The 26,106-nt window shown below is 34.9% G+C and overlaps 1 protein-coding gene across 1 annotated transcript in view; it reads right to left on the bottom strand.

Moving 5' to 3' along the window:
* The window catches only part of SEMA3A (semaphorin 3A), a 366,549-nt gene that overhangs the window by 160,787 nt on the left and 179,656 nt on the right, over positions 1 to 26,106 (bottom strand). The window contains 2 exon segments of the mRNA XM_052638692.1: positions 3,585 to 3,647; positions 12,231 to 12,388. Coding sequence (XP_052494652.1) covers positions 3,585 to 3,647; positions 12,231 to 12,388 — 221 coding nt within the window.

Below are 26,106 nucleotides of genomic sequence, written 5' to 3'. Positions count from 1 at the left end.
AATAGTTATGTAATTGAGGTACATAAATGAGGTCACCTAAAAAGTAAAATTAATTTTAATAAAATTCATTCCAAATGCCCAAAATGTATTTTTAATAATAGGTCAATTAAAAACAATACTAAAGTAATGAGATGGGTTACAAGAAAAATAGTATGAAATATATTTCATTATTTAAATATACTTTAGTGTTTGGTTAAGAGCTAAAGGAAAAAATACATTTTTTCCTTGAACTAAAATACATGAATATTGCTTTGTTCTCCTTTAATTAAGCGTTAAAAAAGAAAAAGAAAAATCCACAATGCCTGAACTGATTTGATGCAGAATGTCAAGGAAAAACAAAAGCACATGCATTTTATCAGGTTATATCAATTATCTGACTTAAGATTTGTATGACTAATACTGCCATACCAATAAACTTTCAAAAGTTTATATCTCTCAGTGAATACATAATTACCTATCTCTACCATAAGTATGAGACATAATTTACAAGTTTTCAGAATCCTTATATAAAGTGTTATGAAATAATCAGGTGCCATTAACACCCTGTATCAGACTTCACAGACACCATATGTTTTAGCTCCTCTTAATTTACTTCTATCAAGACCATAAGCATATTCAGCAAGCCTGGAAAATATAATAAAGTTGCTTGTCTTGGAGAGGAAGCCGCTGAGGTCATCATTAAGGTTATGCCTTGGAACTGTGGGGATCCTGACTTTACTGCAACTGCTGATCGAACTGTATGTGGGCTGACACCAGAATCCCTCAGTGTTTGGTACTGATTGAGGAGTAGTAGTGGGAGGGGGGGAAGGAGATGAGAGGTTAGGGGAGGGGAGATGAGGCAAGGCCAGAGGCATGAAAGATGAGGGAAATGGACTGAGATGAATTTTGGAAACCACAGACAAAAAAGAATATCTGCTATCTTAGCAACTGAATGAGCTAATTTAATCATTGGACCAGATACGGTCAGTACGTGGCTCAATGCTTTTTATAAAATCCAGATAATCTGTCAGTTAAGTATGGTTATTATCTTCAGTTTTCAAATGTTACTGAATTCAGAACAGTGCCACACTACAGTGATCGTGATCATTAGCAAGGGCCAAAACATATTTCGTTAACAATGTTTTCACTTAGAAATTGTCTAAGCAACTCTATTACATACACTAATAATAGTTAATATTTGCATCATGCATTACAGTCTAGGTAATAATTTCATTTGTGATTGACTCTTACAAAAATGTTATGAGTGGGTTATTATGCCCACACCAAGATCCCCTAGAGGAGAAAATGGCAACCCACTCCAGTTTTCTTTGCCAGAAAAATCCTACGGACAGAGTATCTGGGCAGGCTACAGTCTGTGGGGTCACAAAATTGGACATGACGGAGTGACTGAGCACACACACAAAGACACCCTTAAAAAGACCAGAATACGTAAGATATTTCTTTCAATCTCTATTGTTCATTATCTGTGTGTTAATGCACAAATTCAAATCCATATATGCCACACAACACAAAAAACATCAGCAGAGATGCAAAATTTATCTCAGCTTTGAGTAGTGCACTCAAAATATTTCATAATTTTTGAATGAGAAGATTTTGAATGAATACTCTGAATCATTATATTTCCTTTTTAAGAAAATGGTGGTAATGATAGCCATTTGGTAAATTTATTATTTAAAAACTCCACATAAAATACTATTTAAATTATCATAGTGCTTGGCACAGGAGGGATTCTCAATAATTTTAAGCGCCTATGTATGTCCTTGCCTGTTATATTTTAACAGAAAGAGAAAAAAATGTGTTTTTAAAAGTGACAACTGTATACAGGTAAAACCTCCATTTCTCTCCATTCTTAGTTATTATCACATTGTAATCTTTCAAATTTGTTAGTGATAAACATAGCATTTTGATATTAATAAATATTTACTTATTCAGTCATATATTTTGCCCACACTTATTCAGTATTATCTTATAAATAATTTTCACAAAAACCATTAAACTCATAATTGCAAAATATGTACTGTCCCATTTAACAGATAAGATACTATAAAGCCACTCCACCAGTTAAGGTACTTGCTTGAGTTAATTAATGAGTCAGTGGGAATCAACATAAAATTCTTGGCTTTTCTGAAGTCTTATTTAATTTTTTAATTTACCTTTTCAATCACCCTAAACTATGTATTAATTTAGGATAGTATAAAGTTTGATAGAAAAGAATTTTTTGTCACTTTCACACAATCAGAAAAAATGTTTCTGTTTATGAAGGTGTATAAAGATTGAGTTACAATCTTTATATTTAAAATGGAATTTTTTTTTTTTTGGAGGCGGGTAAAGTAGACAAGGATAGCTTTATTGCTTTGCCAGGCAAAGTAGGACACAGTGAGCTCCTGTCTCAAAAAATTATGTGTCCCTAAACTTAAATTTTTAAGGATAAATTTCCCATGTTTGCTCATATGTCTTAATCATGGGCAGAAGATACCTGTGCTGTGCGCCTTCATCTGCTTTCACTGGTAGTGAACGCTGCTGCCATCCTTATCCATGAACTCAGATTTCACTTCAAATCATTCTAAATACACACATCTTAGGCAGCTGCTACCAATCAATCAGATTGTCCCTTGAAAATATCTATCTACCTATCCATCTATCTATATACATACATACATACAAGATTTATGACTTAGGATAAATTTCTTCTAAATGCTAATCTGGAGACAAAACATTTAAACTTATTTCCTTTTGTTCTGGATCCAAAAATATCTGATAAAACATAAAAAAATAAAATCATATTTAAGATTCTGAATTCATTTTAAAGTATTGATTTAAATGATTATAACTGCCTTTCATGATCTGTGCAGATAAATGGCTATGCTTCAAACCTGTGGCTCACTGACAAAGTTTACCTCAGGAAAAATGCCCTCTACCTATTAAGAGTGGTAATATCATTGTAGTGATTGCTTACCATTCATTCATCTTTTGTCCAGAGTACCAAAGACAATGTCTATTACATAGTCATTTCTCAATTGATATTTACTTAAGGAATGAGTACATGAAATGTAGGAAGTAAGGAGGAAAGGAAAGACGAAAGTTCTAAGGGAGAAAGGAGAAGAGAAACATGAGGAAGAAAGGAAAGCGGGGAGAGGAAAGAAAGAAAAGGAATAGAATGGAATGGAAACAAGGTGTAATTTAATCACAGTGACTCAGAAGAAGAAAAATTTCAATTCATTCTAAAGGAATTAAGAAGAATTAACATTGAAAACCAATCTGTACAAATAAGTTGGTTCACTGGCTACAAGTTTATATGCTAAAAAATGCATTTTGTTAATTACCTTTTACGTATATAAATCATCAAAAGGAACACATTTTTGCTTTATTTAGATATAGTCAGTTTTACCTACTTTCTTTGCATTAAACTTTCAATGTTTTACATAAAAATGTAAAAATATTCAAAATTATGTATCATTAATTTGTTTTGAAAAAGTGATTAAGTCCACAAAGCATGATGTTTCATATAACAATGAGCAAAAATGATGCTAGAATAATAAATTCCTTATGCAATTATTAAAATAACTTACTAGAGTGATACTTACCAGAATATCTTTTCCAGCCCACTTGCATTCATCTCTTCTGGTGTAAGATACTGGCCACACAATCTAAGGGCAGAGAAGAAATATTATTTTCTGCCAATTAAGTTTTCTAAGAGATCCAACATTACAGTCTGTTAGATCAAGTAGGGCAACTGAGACAAAGAAAGTTCCAGAAAGCAGTATGTGGTGAGAAACTTTGAGTGTAGACTTTAAAGTGGCATCAGATAATTAGCATGAACTTGTATCATATACTCTCTACCTGTTAGGTTTTGCTGTATAAATGAAATTTGGGCAACACAGAAATTTATGTAGTCAATAGATCTAAACGGTGTGTGATGGAAAGAACTGTAAGGCAGTTTGGGAGTGGAAGATCTTCTTGAGACCACATGAGAATCTAGTGGAGAAAGACAGAAACAGGCATAGAATGCAGCTTGCATTCTTTTCAATGAATCAGTTTTTGTCATAAAATAGTGATTTTGATTTTGAAATTTAAACATCAGGTGCTCTGGATCCATTTCCATAAGTCAGATCTCAGCATGACATTCTTAAATGAGCAACTGATAGAGAAATCCACTTTAGAAAGGAATCTTTCTTTTCTTTTTTTGAGAGGAAAATAAGTGAACAGTAGCACTGCATACATTCAAGAGATAAAGGAGGTAATGAGGAAACAAATACTCTAAAAAAAGAAAAAAATCACCCACCTCACTGTGGGTAAAACTCAGACTAACCAAGTAATAACTTTGCATTTTCATCCCTAATATTTGGTCATCATCTTTCCAAAGTTTCCTGTATGATTTGAATACAGGGACACTGGTAGGTAAATCAATTCAACTCTTGGCTTAAAGGATTGTAGATGCATTTCCCTCAATAATATTAATTAAAATATCCTCATCTAAAGTTTAACATAAACTTTTTCAGTTCCCCTGAGCAATTTCAATGACTCCTATCTTTTTGGGCACAGCAATTTTAATTTTTTTAAACTCCTCTTTCTTGTCTGGTAACAACAGTTAATTTCAGGTGGAAAAAAAGTCATATGTAAAAGAAAATTTCAGAGATGATGGCAGTTAGTCATTCATGTCTGCTAGAAAGCTTTTAGTCTCAAAATGAATGATTATCATTCATTTGGGAACCTCTAGATAATTCAATATAAATGGTCATAAACTTGAGCAAAGGCTGTGATAATCTAGGGAATAAAGGCAAAATGCAATGCGTTTATAAATAAGAATTTAGGACTTATTGAAATAAATTATGTTGACACGGCAAGTGGATTTCAGGTCCATGTCACAATGAAAAACTCTAAAGATTTTTTATATGCATTTATTTTTTACCATTTAAAGCACTTAATTTATGTAATCCTTTCATTTTCATATACTTTTCATCTATGTCTCTGTATATAAAGTACTATAATATAACTTGTATCATAAGTTTTATTTTTCACAAAGGAGTTTCATAAATTTTTTACAAAGGAAGAATATAGTTACCACGATTTTAATTAAAAAGCCTTACATTCTTACAATTAACATTACCCTGATTCCTGAATAAGGGCTTGCACCTCCAACCAACAGGCTCCACAGCCCTGTCTTCTCACTGAATATGGAAAAGCCAAGTGAGCTATTCTTCCTTAAAAGTTAACAATGGAGGAAGATCAAATGTAAATTTTCTTTGGAACACAGAGATAATAAATAGCAGAGCTAAGATTTGACTTTCATATTCAGCTTTTCAGAGAGATGTGCAAAAATCATGTATTATTAAAATAGATACCTTTTTTCATTCAAAAAGGCAGGTTGATTTCTTCAGTTTCCTAGTTTTTCACAGATGTCATTGACACAACATAGGACTCATTTTTAGATTTCTCTCATGTCATTATTAACAAAAAAGTAATCTTGCTAACATTCATGCTAAATTTTCTTATAATTTAGAGGGGTGTATTCAATTCAGTTCTGTCACTAAGTCATGTCTGACTCTTTGCAACCCCATGGACTGCAGCATGCCAGGCTTCTCTGTACATCACCAACTCCTGGAGCTTGCTCAAACTCATCTCCATCGAGACGGTGATGCCATCCAACCATCTCATATTCTGTCATCATATTCTCCTCCTGCTTTCAATCTCTCCCAGCATCAGGGTCTTTTCCAATGAGTCAGTTCTTCACATCAGGTGGCCAAAGTATTGGAGCTTCAGCTTCAACATCAGTCCTTCCAGTGAATATTCAGGATGGATTTCCTTTAGGACTGACTGGTTGGATCTACTTACAGTCCAAGGGACTCTCAAGAGTCTTTTCCAACACCACATTTCAAAAGCATCAATTCTTCTGCACTCAGCTTTCTTTATGGTTCAATTCTCACATCCATACATGACTACTGGAAAATCCATAGCTTTGACTAGACATACATTTGTTGGCAAAGTAATGTCTCTGCTTTTTAATATGCTGTCTAGGTTGGTCATAGCTTTTCACCCAAGGAGCAAGTGTCTTTTAATATCATGGCTGCAGTCACCACCCAGAAAAATAAAGTCAGCCACTGTTCCCACTGTTTCCCCATCTATTTGCTATGAAGTGATGGTATCGGTTGCCATGATATTAGTTTTATGAATGTTGAGTTTTAAGCCAGCTTTTTCACTCTCCTCTTTCACTGTCTTCAAGAGGCTCTTTAGTTCTTCATCCCTTTCTGCATAAGGGTGGTGTCATCAGCGTTTCAGAGGTTATTGATATGTTTCCCAGCAATCTTGATTCCAGCTTGTGCTGCGTGCAGCCTGGCACTTCACATGATGTACTCTGCGTATATGTTAAATAAGCAGGGTGACAGTATGATGCAGCCTTGACATACTCCTCTCCCAATCTGGAACCAGTTTGTTGTTTCATGTCCGGGTCTAACTATTGCTTCTTGACCTGCATACAGATTTCTCAGGAGGCAGGTCAGGTGGTCTGGTATTCCCATCTCTTTCAGAAATTTTTCACAGTTTTTGTGATCCACACAGTCAAAGGCTTTGGGATAGTCAGTAAAGCAGTAGATGTTTTTCTGGAACTCTTGTGCTTTTTCTATGACCCAACAGATGTTGGCAATTTGATCTTTGGTTCCTGTGTTTTTCAAAATCCACCTTCAACATCTGGAATTTCACAGTTCACATACTGTTCAAGCCTGGCTTGGAGAATTTTGAGCATTACTTTGCTAGCATGTGAGATGAGTGCAACTGTGCAGTAGTTTGAGCATTCTTTGGCATTGCCTTTCTTTGAGTTTGAAATGAAAACTGACCCTTTCCAGTCCTGTGACCACTGCTGAGGTTTCCAAATTTGCTGGCATAGTAAGTGCAGCACTTTCACAGCAGCATCTTTTAGGATTTGAAATAGCTCAACTGGAATTCCATCCTCTCCACTAGCTTTGTTCGTAGTGATGCTTTCTAAGGCCCACTTGACTTCGCATTCCAGGATGTCTGGCTCTAGGTGAGTGATCACACCATCATGGTTATCTGGGTCATTAAGATCTTTTTTGCCTATTTCTTCTGGGTATTATTGCCACCTCTTTTTAATCTCTTCTGTTTCTGTTAGGTGCATACTGTTTCTGTGCTTTATTGTGCCTGTCTTTGCATGACATGTTCCCTTGGTATCTCTAATTTTTTTGAAGGGATCTCTAGTCTTTCACATTCTATTGCTTTCCTATATTTCTTTCCTTTAATCACTGAGGAAGGCTTTCTTATCTCTCCTTGCTATTCTTTGGAACTATTCATTCAGATGGGTATATCTTTCCTTTTCTCCTTTGCCTTTAGCTTCTCTTCTTTTCTCAGTTATTTGTAAGGCCTCCTCAGAAAGCCATTTTGCCTTTTTGCATTTCTTTTTCTTGGGGATGGTCTTGATCACTGCCTCCTGTACAATATCATGAACCTCTGTCCATTGTTCTTCAGGCACTCTCTCAGACCTAATCCCTCAAATCTATTTGTTACTTCCACTGTATAATCACAAGGGATTTGATTTAGGTCAAATGAAACATTTGCTTTTCCTGTGCTTTTCCCTTTTTCTTCAATTTAAGCCTGGATTTTGAAATAAGGAGTTCATGGTCTAAGCCACAGTCAGCTCCGGGTCTTGTTTCTGCTGACTGTATTGAGCTTCTCCACATTTGGCTGCAAAGAATATAATCTGCTTTCAGTATTGACTGTCTGGTGATGTCCATTTGTAGAGTCATCCTTGTGTTGCTGGAAGAGGGTGTTTGCTATGACCAGTGCGTGCTCTTGGCAAAACTCTGTTAGCCTTTTCCCTGCCTCATTTTGTACTCCAACACCAATTTGCCTGTTAGTCCAGGTATCTCTTGACTTCCTACTTTTGCATTCCAGAGGGGTGTGTAGTCTCAATTTATTACAGACCAGGGTGAACAAAAATGGCTTAAATATCTAACGTGAAAAATAAATAAATTCTAGTGTAAGAAAGTGCTCTTTTGGAAAGCAATTTAATGAGAATAACTATAAGTTAATAGAGCAAACATATAAATGGTCTTTCTTATAACATTTATTTCCATGAAGGATAATTCCTAACTTTTGTTTAGATTTATTAACCTGTTGATATTTTCTTTTCCTTGCTCTACAATTTCTCATTAATTTAATTGTTGTCGTTTAGTCTCTAAGTCATGTCCAGGTCTTTGTGTGACCTCATGGATAGTATCCCACAAAGCTTCTCTGCCCTTGGGATATCCCAGGCAAGAATTATTGAGTTGACATTTCCTTCTCCTGGGGGTGTTCCCAACTCAGGGATCGATCATGGGTCTCCTGTGTTGGTAGGTGGTTTCTTTTCCACTGAGCCACCAGGGAAGCCCATTAATTAATTTCATCAACAATGCTTACATTTCTTACCCTCATATTCAAAGTGCTTAATGATCATATTAGACTTTCCCTTCTTTATGTTTCTATACATTTATCCATGATAGGTCCTCTTACTCATTATTGAATAAGCATTTTCACCTTAAAGAGATGTAACCCTTTATCAAGACCAACATGTTTTTTATGGTCCATTTAAATCTGAGTGCACATGGTGATTGCAGCCATGAAATTAAAAGATGCTTACTCCTTGGAAGGAAAGTTATGACCAACCTAGATAGCATATTCAAAAGCAGAGACACTACTTTGCCAACAAAGGTCTGTTTAGTCAAGGCTATGGTTTTTCCTGTAGTCATCTATGGATGTGAGATCTGGACTGTGAAGAAAGCTGAGCACCAAAGAATTGATGCTTTTGAACTGTGGTGTTGGAGAAGACTCTTGTGAGTCCCTTGGACTGCAAGGAGATCCAACCAGTCCATCCTAAAGGAGATCAATCCTGGGTGTTTTTTGGAAGGAATGATGCTAAAGCTGAAACTCCAGTACTATGGCCACCTCATGTGAAGAGTTGACTCATTGGGAAAGACTGATGCTGGGAGGGGTTGGGGGCAGGAGGAGAAGGGAACGACAGAGGATGAGATGGCTGGATGGCATCACCGACTCAATGGACATGAGTTTGAGTGAACTCTGGGAATTGGTGATGAACAGGGAGGCCTGGCGTGCTGTGATTCATGGGGTCGCAAAGAGTCGGACACGACTGAGCGACTGAACTGAAGTGAAACCTGAGACTGTGTTTTTCTCTCTAACCAGAGTTGGCCTAATATTCACCTTTAAATTCATACATCTCAACTTTAATATTATCTTGTAAGTGCCTCAAGAATTATTTGTACCCGCTACAGATTTTATACTGAGTTTATTTTATACAGATTTTATTCTTAAATAGAGGTTTAGGAAAAAGTTATTGAATAACATTATACACAGGTTAAAACAGCATTAATAGACAAATATAAACAAGCAGAAGTAAATCCTTAAGAAAACTGCATTTATCTTATAAACAGTGTGACAATTAAAATTAAATATTTTTGAAACTGATGTTTAAAATTAGAAATATGTCTCATATTACAGAATAATGATTTGAATCAAGGATAGGAGCTATAGTAAGAACACTATGGTATTGGGCAATTCACCAAACTTTTACTGAATCCATTTTTCAGTAAATATTTGCTATAAATGATATATCCCAGGCATAAAAATGTCTCCAGGATTTTTTTCAATTATAGAATAATAAATTGTTTTACATGAAAATTTAGTTCTTTTCAATTTCAGAACTTAATGTGTGTGTGTATATATATATATATATATATCAAATTAAGAATATTCTTTTAGAAGAAACACAATCAAAACATTAAACATATTTTGAAGTGACACCTGCTCATATATTGTCTATGTAGATATATAGCACATATATTTATATTGATATATATGGATTTTATAGAATGATGAAAATTCTATAAACGTTTAAAATGTGAACTGTACAGTCTCTTATTACTAAAATATGTAGTCTTCCTAATCATCTTAGATTTTCCTTCATTTTATAAAGGGTGGTTTTCTTTCACTAAAGCAACAAAATCCTGCTTATTTTGTGACCTTTAGAAAAGATGTATTTTTATCATTTCAGAAAAACAAATGGATAACTCATTTCCTTAGATAATAGATAACTTTAGGGATATTGCTATCATCTGAGGAGGCTTCAAAATCAAATAGACTGAAATATATAAATATATATATATAAAGAAATAGCCTGAAGAAATCAAGGTGATTATTAAATGCCATATTTTAATTTCAAAATATATCAGTAACGGCATTGCCATTTTGTGACTGTAGGTCAAAAATCAAATTTCGTAATTCACAGTCAGAATTTTAGGGTTTGGGTAATAGAATAAAAGTTATATGTTTACTGGTATGCTCTATTAGAAATAAATCAGCCCTGAAATTAAATCTTTAGTGTATCCTAGGCAACATTCTGCAAACAGAACAAAAGCTTTTTACAATTATGTTTTTAAAAATTATTGTCCAGTTCATTACAGTTTATAAGAAGTTGAGACACACCACTTTTAAACCCTCAGTATTAAGCAGTAAAACTATGCATGATACTGAAGTGTATAAATACATGTATAAATACTGAAGTGTATGTAGCCTAAAGGGGCTTCGCTGGTGGCTCACCAGTGAATAATGCACCTGCCAATTCAGGACACGTGGGTTGGAGCCCTCGGTCAGGAAGATATCCTGACCCAGAAAGAAATGGCAACCCACTCTAACATTCTTGTCTGGAAAAATCCCATGAACAGAGCAGCCTGGTGGGCTATAGTCCATGGGGTTGCAAAAGAGTAGGATAGGACTTAGCCACTAAAGAACAACAGCAATGCACCCTAAAAGGGCTTCCTAGGTGGGTTAGTGGCAAAGACTCCACCTGCCAATGCAGGAGACTCAGGAGATAAGAGGTTGATTGCTGGGTCAGGTCAGGAAGATGCCCTGGAGTAGAAAATGACAACTCACTCCAATATTCTTGCCTGGAAAATTCCATGGACAGTGGAGCCTGGCGGGCTGCAGTCCAGAGGGTCACAAAGAGTCAGACGCGACTGAGCATACTTGCACTCATGCATCCTAAAAAGTGTGTTATATTCTCACTCTTGGGAAAGCTTACATAAATATCTTTGTTTCTCAGAAAATTTAGACTGGAAATATTAACTGAAAAAATAAATGTCTGACTTAGAATACAGCATATAGACTCAGTAGCACAATTTCCATTAATTTGTCATCCCATGTTTATTTCCCAACCTATATAGTATATTAATTAAATAAGTAATAAATACCAAAAGTATTAATAATACTTTTTATAATGTGTATTACAAACTGATAAAAGACTAGTGTCTAAATGACCACATTTGCAAAAATTGAACACTGAAAACCAATCTTCCAGATCAAGATTTAACAAACTTTTTCTTTAAAGGGCCTGCTGCTGCTACTGCTAAGTCGCTTCAGTCGTGTCCAACTCTGTGAGACCCCATAGACGGCAGCCCACCGTCCCTGGGATTCTCCAGGCAACAACACTGGAGTGGATTGCCATTTCCATCTCAAATGCATGAAAGTGAAAAGTGAAAGTGAAGTTGCTCAGTTGTGTCCAACTTTTCGCGACCCCATGGACTGCAGCCTACCAGGCTCCTCCATCCATGGGATTTTCCAGGCAAGAGTACTGGAGTGGGGTGCCATTGCCTTCTCCCAGGCTTTCTGATCCAGATGATTTCTATCACAGCTACTCAGCTCTGACATTGTAAAATAAAAGCAGACATGGACAATATGTAAATGAATTGAGAGTAACTGTGTTCCATTAATAATAAACTTTACAAATATGAGTGACACATCAGATGAGGCATGTATATAATGACTGATGAAGTCTGCATTTTTTTGGCAATATAGACAGATGCATAAATTATATATAAATATATATACACATATACCTAGTATATGAAATCAATTATTACACATTTCTAAAATGGTTTAGGTATTTAATTGTATGCAGGAAAAATGATACAACTGCAGAAAAATAAGCTAAAGTTAGCATTTCTTATAATAATCACCAAAAATACTACAATTTCCTTCTTGATGATTTTTATGGTTTACTATATATATTGATTTATGAAAGTCAAATCAGTGCTTTAATTTTATGTGTCTGAAAAGATAAAATATTAATTTGAACAAGTTTTTCAATTGTTATATAATTAAATAGCTAGAAAATTCTGTATAACTTAAATTGTTTCACTAAAATTATAGTCCATATATCAGAATAAAGGTACCTTTTGGAAATCCTTGATATTAACCAGGTTGAATGAAAATATATGATCCTTTGCTCCAACATACAGTCTACTCCGTTCCTCATCCAAAAGGAAGGTATGGTAACTGGAGCTGTTGGCCAAGCCATTGAAAGTAATCACATTGTTGGATTCCAACATTTCTGCAAGGTGACAAAGCAAGACATTGAGCGTTAATGTGAGGTTCAGTATGAGTACAGATGATTGGCACATGGTAATCTGGCTACTGCCTGCTGTGTTACCAATCAGTGGTTATTCTTTGTGATAGTAAAACTTTACAGGACTCTTTACATTTCAATGAAATGGAAGTTATGCACCCATTAGTGTGATGATTTCATGTTCAAGATGACATACTCCTACAGAACAAAGGAGAGAAATACCTTGTCCAAATGATTGGTCTGGTGGAATCTCCTTGCATGTGGCAATAAATTAGAATGGTCAGTTTGTATTAAAACATCTTTAACTCTATTAAAACTTGTTTAAGTGGTTTTCATCTGCTTCAAGTCATTGCTAGAAGGATAAGCTTAAGGGCCAACAGAGCAGATTTAGTGTGGGGAAAACAAACTTCTAGGTTGTTCAAGGTCTCTCTTTAATAAAGAATTTTAGTATGCCTTTTTGATAATTAAATCATTAACTTTGTAATATTCTGTAACTGGCATGTGGACGAGTTATTTTTTTATGAAAACACTGAGTTAAATTAATTTGCTATGTGATCCCGATTTTTTAGTTTATTGATTTCCAATTTACTTTTGCTGTGAGCAGGCAAATATTGAACCTTCAGAAACCTTAAGTAAGAAAATATTTTCAAATAGAAAGAACAGTAAATTGTCTTTGCACTAGAAAGGTAATTGCTGATCATCACCAAAGAGGTTTCCTTTACCTGTTTCAAGTGAAATTATATATATAGTGTTTATATAAGTATACCCATCACTGCTGCCACCGCTGCTGCCGCCACTGCCACCACCACAATCCCCAAACACAAATGTTGGGGACTCTTCAGAACTGTGTTCTGAATCAGTGACTCAGACTTTTACCATGCATGCATAGTAGAAATTCTCATCAGCACCCATAAAATGTAGAATGTGCCTTCAAGGAATGAAAGCAGAAATGAAGACCTTTCTTCTGTCCCAGACCTATCCCAGGACATTAGGCATTCAATAATTTGCCTTGTTTTATTTTTTTACTTCCTTTTCCATCTCATCAAAATAATATTTTAATAGAGAACAAAATTCAAAATTCTTAATTTAACATTAAATTTCAGATAAACACCATTTGAGTTTAAACCCCACCTCAGTACTCCTTCTCATGTCCACTACAGGACAGGAAAACACACTCCATAGTCATCCACTTATTAGCCTTTCCTGACATTGTTCCTGACACCTACAACTATACACTACCGAGAGAAAACAGCACCACTCTTCCAAGCCAGTTCAAATGAAACACCTAACAGATTCACACAGAATTAATTCCTTTGTAATATTTTCCTTTAATTACTTATAGCCTGCATCACACTGTCAATTATTACCATCATTCATATAAATGAATTACATACCAGAATTAATAAGAAAACATATAGTTAATAGCTTATTATCCACAAATCACATGGTTTCTTTTATATATTACTGGGTCAATACATATTAAATGGAATATCTATCTATCTATATCTACTTAGCTAACTACCCATCTTACATGCAAAACTATAATAATTGTTAATAAATTGTTAAAAGATGCCTTTCAAATTTCTTCATGAGAAACAGTACACTACTGGGTTTATCTTATTTCATCCTCAACTTATAACCAAATTAAAAAAAAAAAACAGGAAGGAAAGAAGAATAGAAGGCAGGAGGAAAGGAAAAACAGATCAAGGGAAAGAGATTCATCATGTGAGGCATATCTGAAATAACTGAGTGCTATTAGTCTCCAAAGAGAAAGAACAAAGAATCCACCATGCAGTATATGAATGCAAATATAAGTCAATATAAGACTGAAATTTCAGACACTCAGAGCTGTGTGAGGCTGGAAAGGCCTATACCAGAGACATGGGCTGTATCACTGGGTATGCTCATGCACTGATTGACTATACACAGAGCTCTGTTTATCAAACAGAATAGATGACCTTCACTCTTCTTTCCAATTCTAAACTCTAATTCTACCCTAACACCAGAGAGCCCAAACTACAGGTGGCTAGGCAAACTGAAAAAAGTTTTAAAAGCCTGCTGAGTCTAAATCGAGACAATTACATAACTATTAATCATCAAGAGGGTCACTTAAGAGACTGACTGAGTTTAACTGGACACACATAGAAACCATGTAGAAGACCTCTAAACATGAAATGGAAAAGTAGTAAGAAGACAGCTAACATAGCCGTAGAATGTGAAGTCACAGCTCTAGGTGGAAACACAAGCACTACCGCAGTACGTGCAGGGTGTGTAAACTTAGATGAGTTCCTTACATTACTTAGGCCTCAGGTTTTAGAAAAAAGGGGTTAATAATAAATCTCCCAAGAGTTATTACAAAGGTGAAGTTAAATAATTCATAAAAATTACTAGATTAGTTTGCATAGTAAATACTCAGCTAAAGATTACCTGTTTGTAGAAGTAGAGGTTAAAAATTAATGTTTGGTCTTCTTGACTACAAGTAGGAAATCAGGGAAGATGGAGCTGACTGAGAGAAGTACTTTTCCACTATCTCATCAAGTGTACTAACTTGTTAGTGTCAGTAATTGTGTATGGTTAAGGGATAAATAAGAAGAGCAATAACTCCTTGCTTACATTGGTTTTTGTTTGCCAATTTCCATATGTTGGTTGCACTTTAAATAATAAAAATAATGACTTTCTATATTATTTATTGTTGTTGTTCAGTCACTCTATCATGCCTGAATCTTTGTGACCCCATGGACTCCCACACGGCAGGCTTCCCTGTCCTTCACCAGCTCCCAGAGCTTGCTCAAACTCAAGTCTATGGAGGCGGTGATGCCATCCAATCACCTCATTCTCTGTTGTCCCCTTCTCCTCCTGCCTTCAATCTTTCCCAGCATCAGGGTCTTTTCTAATGAGTCAGCTCTTCACACCAGCTGACTGGAAAGTACTGGAGTACTAGAGCTACAACTTCAGCATCAATCCTTCCAATGAGTACTCAACATTGATCTTCTCACAATCCAAGGACTCTCAAGAGTCTTCTCAAACACCACAGCTCAAAAGCATCAATTCTCTGGCGGTCAGCCTTCCTTATGGTCCAATTCTGACATCCGTACGTGACCACTGGAAAAACCATAGCTTTGACTATACGGACTTTTGTTGGCAATGTCTCTGCTTTTTAATATGCTATCTAGCTTTCTCATAGCTTTTCTTCCAAAGAGCAAGTATCTTAATTTCATGACTGTAGTCACAATCTGCAGTGATTTTGGAGCCCAAGAAAGTAAAATCTCTCACTCTTTCCCTTGTTTCCCCATCTATTTGAGATGAAATGAGGGACCAGAAGCCATGATTGTAGTTCTTTGAATGTTGAGTTTTAAGCCAACTTTTTTTCACTCTCTTTTTTCACTTTCTTCAAGAGGCTCTTTAATTCCTCTTTGCTTTCTGCCATAAGGGCGGTGTCATTTGCGTTTCTGAGGTTATTGATATTTCTCCCAGCAATCTTGATTGCAGCTTGTGCTTCATGCAGCCCAGCATTTCACATGATGTACTCTGCATATAAGTTAAATAAGAAGGGTGAAAATATACAGCTTTGACGTACTCCTTTCCCATGTTGGAACCAGCTGATTGTTTCATGACTGGTTCTAACTGTTGCTTCTTGACCTGCATACAGGTTTCTCTGGAGTCAGATAAGATGCTCTGGTATTCCCATCTCTTGAAGAATTTTCCAGTTTGTTGTGATCCACAGTTAAAGGATTTGTATAGTCCATGTAGCAGATGTTTTTCTGGAAATCTCTATAATCCAATCAATGTTGGCAATTTGATCTCTGGTTCCTCTGCCTTTTCTAAATCCAGCTTGAACATCTGGGAGTTCTCAGTTCATGTACTATTGAAGCCTGGCTTGGAGAATCTTGAGCATCGCTTTGCCAATGTATGAAATGAGTGCAATTGTGCAGTAGTTTAAACATTCTTTGGCATTGCCTTTCTTTGAGATTGGAATGAAAACTGACCTTTTCTAGTCCTCAGACCACTGTTAGTTTTCCATATTTGCTGGCATATTGACTGCAGCACTTTCACAGCATCATCTTTTAGAATTTGAAATAGTTCAGCTGGAATTCCATCATCTCCACTAGCTTTGGTCATAGTGACGCTTCTTAAGGCCCACTTGACTCCATTTTCCAGGATTTTGGCTCTAGGTGAGTGATCACACCATCATGGTTATCTGGGTCATCAAGGTTTTTTGTTTTTGTTTTTTTTTGGTATAGTTCTGTATATTCTTGCCACCTCTTCTAATTTCTGCTTCTGTTAGGTTCATACCTTTTTTTGTCCTTCATTTTTCCCATCTTTGTATGAAATGTTCCCTCGGTATTTCTAATTTTCTTGAAGAGATCTCTAGTCTTTCACATTCTGTTGTTTCGTATATTTCTTTGCATTGTTGACTTAGCAAGGCTTTCTTATATCTCCTTGCTATTCTTTTGAACTCTGCATTCAGATGGGTATATCTTTCCTTTTCTCCTTTACCTTTAGTTTTGCTTCTTTTCTCAGCTATTTGTAAGCTCTCCTCAGACAACCATTTTGCCTTTTTGCATTTCTTTTCCTTGGGTGTGGTTTTGATCACTGCCTCCTGTTCAGTGTTATGAACTCCATTCACAGTTCTTCAGGCACTCTGTCTATCAGATCTAATCCCTTGAATCTATTTGTCACTTTCACTATATAATCTTAATGAATTTGACTTAGGTAATACCTGAATGGCCTAGTGTCTTTCCCTACTTTCTTCAATCTAAGTCTGAGTTTGGCAATACCATAATTCCAAATAATGAAAATATTCATACAACTGAAAAATATGTTACATGTTGAATTTTATAAATTAAGCTTAGGGAGAATTAGTGGCTTCTAGACACTGACAACTTAAGAGAAAAGACTTTAGTCATTTATGTGTGAAATCACTCTGTAAACAAACTACACTTAAAAAATATTTCTGCTGGATCATTTCGTTAAACAAAAAGACAATATTCTCTTGGAGTACAGGTTGGCAGCTGTTTTACATTCTTTGAAGGTACTTAATTTTGCCTCATCATTTCTTTTGCTGCTAATTCCTTACATGTTCCTGTGTATCAGGGATTTTATCCATCACTTCATAACAGAGAAGAATCTCTCTGAGACCTTTTTGGCATTGAGCCAGGGCAAATTCTGGATTGCTTAGATTATCTCACCTCTTCTTAGGGTGAAAAAAATCTAGGTTAAAATTAGACACTCTCTCCCTAAGTCTAGATTTCACATTTTTAAACAATCTGTTTTCATTTATGGCTTTTAAATTATAAGCTTGTGATTTTATTTTTTCTATATTGTTGACATATTAAGTTGCAGTTGATATTAACTTCAATTTTGACTTTACTCTTAGAATCAAAGAACTTTAGATGTTTCTTTTCAGCCACTTTAATGTACATTTTACCATTACACAAACTGGCTTTGAAATTAATATATAGTAATATGAGACATTTAATATCCTACTATGTTCTTACATCTTACCTATGTTCACATTTAGTCAACAACAGCTATTCATTATAGGAAAACATAAATTTCTATAGAATCAACTTGACTTTGGTGAATCCTAGTAGACAAAGCATAAAAAGGCACTAATTCATCTTGGGTACAATTCAATTTTTCCCTCATTGAAACATTACTTCAACTTCTACATGCCATGTCAAACATAAAGAAAAGCAAATGTAGGACTGTAATCAAAAGTGCTATTTCAGACAAGCACTCTTAGTAAACTATGTATTCTTATATTTTTAAGATAATTGAGAAAACATTCTGTTTATTCCAGATTCCACAAATGACTTCGTGTTTATATACTTTGTTTAATGACAAATGAAAGGTAAACTGGTCATAAAGCAAGCAAATAGTTTGTGTTCAATAATTGCTACCTATTACCATGATTATTATTAAGACATGCTATATATAAGACAATATAGACAATAAGCATAAGTTTGCACATGTTCTGGAAGGAGAATTGATTCATATAACTTCAAGCAGCATGATTTTCAATTATAAATAGACTGCACTCTCTTGTGATGTACTACTAAAAATCTTATGGATCTTCTGAAATTCAAGACACAAAGTCCACATTATAAGATTTCTAAAAATCTAATATTATGCAGCAAAAGAAGAGAAGAAATTTTACTTGTTCTGTCCTTCAGTCAGAATATCCTATCAAAATAATCATGAGTGAAGACTCATTTTCCTAATGAGTCAATTCTAATTTTCATTCAACTTATTTATTCATAAATTTTTAGATTTGCTTTTCCCCTTGGATCCATCAGGATCTCTAATGTAACTCTGAATAAAGGAAAAAACAGTTAGACATCACTATCAGGACATTGCTTAAAATACTAAAAAATTATTTTATAAGTTAGTATTCTTCTTGTATATGTAACATATGAAAAGAAAAAAAGGGAGAAAATTTACATCAAAATCACATCTGTCAATTCAGCTCTACATAATAAAGTTGTATAGTTCCTGGGCTGTCCTGATTATCTTTAGGATAAGCACAGATTTACACAGACGACTGCATTACAATGACCAGATCAAATTTCAAAAACAGTGAAATGAATACTGATTTCCTGAATGCAATACTATCCAGAACTAGAGTTTTTATAACTGGAAAGAGAACTGCTGTACACTTGACCTTCAAATCGAAACAACAGTCATCCTGTTCTCTATACTCCTGACTTCTATGACATTTCTGTTTCTATTTCTTTCCTCCTCCCTTTCTTTCTTCCTTCCAAAACCCATCCTTCTCTTAATTTCATAGCATGAAAGGTAATGGGACCCCACCAGATGCTGTTCTCTAATGAATTGCCTGTATTCACTGATGGCTTTAGGCTTATGTCCTTTCTCCACAGCTTGAACTTTGTCCTTTGCACAGAAAAAAAGATCCTATTTAAAGCAGTCAAAATTTGGGTCTGTACAATGCCAAAATATTTTGACTAAATGGTGGCACATTCAGATATTTGTAAATATGGGAAAGTTCATTGAGGTCCCAAATTTGAGAGTCTTTATTTCAGTGCTTCCTAGAGTATTTAAATTTCCAAAAGAGAAATGAGGGCTGAAATGAAAGATGGCAACTATTTGTTGCACTATAAAAACAGAACAATAGAATAAGTGCTATTTACTATTATTTTCTTTGGAGGGAATGATGCTGAAGCTGAAACTCCAGTACTTTGGCCACCTCATGCGAAGAGTTGACTCATTGGAAAAGACTCTGATGCTGGGAGGGATTGGGGGCAGGAGGAGAAGGGGACGACAGAGGATGAGATGGCTGGATGGCATCACGGACTCGATGGACGTGAGTCTGAGTGAACTCCGGGAGTTGGTGATGGACAGGGAGGCCTGGCGTGCTGTGATTCATGGGGTCACAAAGAGTTGGACACGACTGAGCGACTGAACAGAACTGAACTATTATTTTCATTTATACAAAGAAGATAAGGAATTTTATTTAACTAACAAAAAGTTTAGAAAGGACCAAAAATACACAAAGAATAAATTTTAGAGATTAATAAAGTTATATTGTAGAAAAATTCATCTTTTTTTTTTACTTTATAACACACAACCTCATGACCTTTGCCTAGAATATTTCTTTAAGTTCTCCTTTCAATGTATTTCTTTGTATTTGCCAGCAGTCTGATCTCTGATATTAGTCTCCATCACACTGACATGATACCAAGACTGTCTTCTGCCAGATTTTTCTTATTTATAGTTGACTTGAATACATCAACCTTTTTTGACTTGGATAGACCCCCTGATCAAGGTTCTGGGTACCCACACGAGCTTTGGACAAGTAAAAGGTTCATGATCAGCCCAAGCCCAGCTTCCATGCTTCTAGACCCATAATACACAAGTGCTCTGAACCACACTGTCAGGGAGGGACAAGAGATTTTCCCTTTAATACACTATAAAATATCAAGAGCAGGCCTCTCTGTGAGAGAAATCTACTTCCACTTTTTCTCATGTGAGAAATATTTGTGGAAAGTAAGTTTTTCACAATCTACTCTGATGAGTCACATTTTTTATCTGAATCATTCAACTACTAATTCAACAAGCATCCAACTAGTGCTTATTATATGCAACACGTAGACATTGACTATGAAGTATATGGAGCATAAAGATTAATAAAAATTTGATTGAAAGTAGACAAATGCCCTCAGGGAAGCAAAAACTAAATGAACAACAATCACAGAAAGAATAGTAGAGCTGAGGAAGTTTATCGGAAGGATAAATTAATGCTACCAGAAGAAGTGGGTAATACTTACAGAAAGTTTGGCAATTAAGCCTGGCCTTAACAATGTACAGGAAAGCAGAAAGCAGTGCAATGGAACATTTCATTCAGAGGTCATGAAAAAAAGCCAGGAGAAAGAAGAGAAAATATAAAAGAAATAAATTTTCAGTGTATACTAGGTGCCAAAAAACTGTTGAATGATTTATTAATATACTAATTCAAGCCCTGCAACATTTTGAGGAGGAAACTTTTATTTCCATTTTTTTCTCATGGAGAAATTGATTCCGATAGATATTGGGAATATCTTAGGTCACAGAGTTCATGAGATGGAGTCAAGACTTCAGTTCTCAACACCAGAGGCCAGACTTTCTTACTCTGCACCACCTCTAAGAAGGAGGAATTTTTGAGAATACTAAGAACTGATCATTAAGAAGAAAAGAGAGAAATATAAGAATACACTTTGGAAAATACTTAGAACTGATTGTTGAGAAGTTTGGATACCTCTCACTATCACATAATTCACCTTGGTTAATAGTTTCTTAAATATTTACATTATTTTATTTACTCTGTACTTGGTCTTTTTATACAATAATAACTGTTTATAATCTTATCTACAAGTATGGCTTTCATCACAAGCAGTATTTTGACATGTCTCATATGTATATCTTCTAAGACAGATTTCCCCCAAAAGCCAAACAAAGGTTTACTAGTAACCTCTATTTAGTTATTACACAAATATCTCAGAGTTTGCATGACTTGGTTAGAACTCACTCCTTTTTCTTTTTTCCATTGATATCATCACCTTTTGGTTCATTTTAAAACTGAATACAAGTGTCACTCATCCAAACAATCGTACAAATCAGAGCCTCTTCATCATCCACAGACCATTTCCATCACTTCAGTTTTGTTCAGTGCTATAATATCTCTTATATTTTCCTCTGCTCATATCCTCACTGTCACAGTTTAATTCCTTATAATTTCATCCTTTGATTACACCGATTATCTTCTAACAGAACTTCCTTTGTAAGGTTACAACATTTATGTTATGCATTGCCTCTAGAATAATCTTTATACAAAATAAATATGACATGCTCCTGGTAAAGCTGAGAAAAAGGCACTCTTAACTTTATCCCTTCCCTTGAATCTCATTTTACAAAAAGAAGAAAATAGAGGGAAAAATATTCAGAGGAAATGCACTCATAGAATATCAAACCATGAGTAGTTAAGAGAATATATCCAAAATATTGAAGCTGAACTACAGCAATAACTATACATAATTAGTAACCAAAGTATTAACAAATCACAAACCTTTTATCCATAAATGCTTTATTATATAAACAAGTTGTAGGGGTATATATGGCTATAAAATTATTGGAAAATATCCATAAAAATTGGAAGTACATCTAACACACAAAACATCATCATAACTAACATTTATATGCCAAGTACTGTGCTAATAACACACTTGTACACAATATTTATTGTGTGTGTTACCCTCCCACTAAAGGAAATCACTGTGGATAAACTACAGTGAAGGTAAGCGTGGAAAATGTGAATACTAGACTACTCCACAGTGTCTTTGATGGGGTTTCATAAGACACACACCAACTGCAAAATATGAAAGAATAAAGAACATATTTTCCTAGAAGAAAATGTATTTAAAAATTTGAAGCTTGTTTTCAAGTAAAAATAATAATTGTATACTGTGAACTCCTCGAGCTCACTCTCACTGTTATAAAGAGATAGAAAGTTGACCAAAATGCAACCAAAAAGCATAGGAAAGAGGAACTGACATGCAAAAAGAGTTAGATTAAGTTTTGTTGCCAAAGCTCCACACTAATAACAAAACCAAATTTTCATTAAAAGAGGTAAAATTGATTAAAAGAATGGATGATAGGAAATAAAACCTTAAAATCCTAAAAACAAACATATCTGCAGACTGAAATGTTACCATTTTCCAGGAAAATCTAATCTATCAGAGGATCAATTATGGAACTTCCCTGGTGGCTCAGATGGTAAAAGCGTCTGCCTACAATGTGGGAGACCCGGGTTTGATCCCTGGGTCGGGAAGATCCCCTGGAGAAGGAAATGGCAACCCACTCCAGTACTCTTGCCTGGAAAATCCCATGGATGGAGGAGCCTGGTGGGCTGCAGTCCATGGGGTCACAAAGAGTCGGACACAACTGGGCGACTTCACTTCACAAACAAAGGAAGAATATATTTGAAATCCATGAATAAAACTCAGTCATCTATTGAAGTTATCAAGTAGGCTGTATCCTTATTCAAAACAACATTGTTTGCCAGGAATCAAAAAAGGAATTTGTGCAAATACCCAATTGAAAACATATGTGACTCAATAAGTTTATACCCAGTAAGAAAGACAGTATCAGACATTCTCAAACATGCAAGATTTATGGAGACACACCACCCACCCACTCTAGAGACTACAGCAACAACAATTTCTTAGTAATATATTCATTCAAATGGAATGAATCAAATTTAAAAGCACAGATACTACATCATTTATCTCTTTAAAACCTGCTTAGAAATTTCCAACACATGATTTGAGCCTTTAGCATTTGCCACACACTTTGGGGCTCATTTACCAACAGATTGTGGGTAAGTGTATGTATCCTATATTTTACACACATACATGCATATGTATTAACAGAATTGCTACCAGTCACCCCAGTGGCCTACTATCTATAGTCACCACTGCTTAGAATGTCTTCTGTCTCCCAGTGGTTGCCATCTTCCACCCAAACTTATCATGTAAATCTACTCAGATTCCAGGATCTAGGTTAATTCTCTCCTGTGAATTCTCCAACCTTCTAAGGGACAGTATTCCATGCCTTCCTTTGTGAAAGAGTATCATGTAATAATGTAGGTTAATCACTGCTTTATCTTTTTAGCTCCATTTTTAGAGTTAAAACAATCTGCTTTTTCTTATCTTTGTGTTCCTAGTCCTAGAACCTTTCCCTGGTATATAACTAGTGTTGGCACATAGAAATATTTGTCTCAATAAATAGTATTTGCAACAGCTTTTACAAAATGTAGCAAAAACACAGAAAAAATAAATGTAATAACAAACTTCTAGGAATGAGCAGTATGTATTTTATGTTTTATACACTAGCTTTTCTAATTACATTCAAATAACCAAGAAAATCATGCCATCTAAAATCTGAATTATTTATAACATGGCTATAAAATGGCTATCTTAAAAAATTCTATGTGTCAGGCACTGTTATGGTCATTTGACATATAAAAATCATGACTACAGTTTGATTTCAGAGTAACTATTACAATAGCAATAGTTTATTGCTACAATTTATGCCAATAGTTTAACTGATCCTGTATCTTAAGCTCCTCATTTTAATACATTCTTCAAGGCATCATTATAAAATTGACCAGAGCCAATTTCAAAAATGTAATTTTTTTAAAGTACCTACACCCACCACCGGTCTCCCTAATAAAAGTCACAGTTCCTAATGTTGTTTGCAACCTTGTTTTAAGCCACAATTCTATCAGAAATGGCCAATTTACTCTTCTCTAAATCTAGGCTGCCCTCTCCTTTTTCTAGTTTGCTTTTCAGGTTCTTATGCTTCAAGGTACAGTTAGTAGCCATCTCTCCCATAGAGGTCTTGACGCTTAGCAGGTATTACTCCTCTTCTGATGCTCCATACTTTTTAAACATAATACACACTAATGCATTAATTGTGTGCCACTTGTATGGATGGGGAGTAGAATATGTTTTTAGTCCTTTTAGATGTCAAGTTAGCATGGTGGCATGTGTGTCTAATTATCTGAATAATTAATGAGATATTTAGAAGGATCTTTATAGTCTGATTGCCTCCATTTACAAAAAGTCATGAGCGATTTTACCATTAACAGTTGCAGAGGCCAAGTTTAAATTCAGGTCTCCAAGCTCTCAGTTCAATGCTCTTTTTAAATAAATTTCTAGAAAAACTGTGGCTTCAGTTGTTTTGCTTTACTTTTGCTGCCTGATCCCTGATGTCAGTAAATTTTGGGCACATGAATATGCTTTAAAAAATGTTGCAAATAATTTACAAAATAACTAATGCATAATTTTAACTTTTACTTCTCCTTGGAAAAATGAAAATGAAAGTTTAAATGTTATTATTACATAAGCTAACTAAATGTTTCAATGTGGACAAAAATTTTTAATACAAAGATACATAATAATTGATCATTCATTTCTGTGCAAGATCATTAGAAAAGATTTAGAACTGAAATGCAGATACTTCTTTTAAAACTCACATCAGTATAACTTTGTGCTCTGAGTGATGGGCTAGTAATCGAGGAATATCATTTTTGTTCTCTAATCTGTCTTTTGTCTTATTTGTAAGGCTCCTCTACAGGCAGGTTTCCATTTTTAATCAGCTCACAATAAAGTGTTCCTTAAATGCCTAAGCAATGCAACATTAGCGAAGTTAAAAAATAGGAGGTTTAATTTGATAAATATCATCGAAAGTTTGGTTTTCCAGGCTGTCTTATTTACATAGACCACAACATATGTATCAGTGTGTTCTTCAAGTAATTAGCATTTCCCTACCTGACTATATGAAAGCAAACTTATTCTGACACTTAAACATTAAACATTTCATTTTCCTGTAAGAAAATTGTGTAATATAGTCACATATGGAGGATTACTTATAAATCGCTTAGCCACCTATTATTTGATGTGTATGCCCACTCTAAGAATTTTTTAAAAACTGTTTAAGAATGATTTGAATTACCTTAACACAGAGAAAATGAGTTTTTAAGAAATAAATTGAGTAATTAGTATTTTCCGTTATTTCCATCCCAAGACACATTTATGAGAGCAAGAAAATTTTCCTTACTCACTGATAAAAACTGGTATGGCTAAGTGTGAACTTACTGGAGAATATATGTAATTCAATGTTTGTGGGTGACCCTTTGAAGTTGAGATAAAACTTTATTTGATTCTTAGAGTTTGGAGGAAAAGAGAAAGTCATAAGGAAGACCAGGAGATGATGTGAATTTTATCAAGGGTCAATCAAATGAATAAATCAGAGAAGCAGTTGTGTGCGGCTGTGAGCAGGAATTACCTAAACCCTAGATGTGGCTAACAGAAGTGTTTGCTATGCTTATCAAATGAACGATGGATTTCTGATTAGGTGGATAAAATAGATATGTTCATCATGTGTAATAGTGCATGTGAGTTAAATAACCTGCAATTTATCCTGTTATCCTTACTACTTCTAGTTTTTGCTATCTCTAAATTACATAGTATCTGAGTACCACAAACAAATGCAATGTAAGTTTGTCAGCTGAAAAGTAGAAATTGTTCACCTGAGATGTTTTCTTGTTTTTTTGTGGGGGGGGATGGGAGAGAAGGGAAGGTGTTCATATGACATTTTGCTGCTCTTGTTCAGTCGTTAAGTCGTGTCCAACTCTGTGTGGCTCC

The sequence above is a fragment of the Budorcas taxicolor genome, chromosome 4 (assembly GCF_023091745.1).
Source record: "Budorcas taxicolor isolate Tak-1 chromosome 4, Takin1.1, whole genome shotgun sequence".
Taxonomy (NCBI): domain Eukaryota; kingdom Metazoa; phylum Chordata; class Mammalia; order Artiodactyla; family Bovidae; genus Budorcas; species Budorcas taxicolor.
Note: the sequence above shows the minus strand (reverse complement) of the source record. Positions and strands in the feature narration are given on the sequence as shown.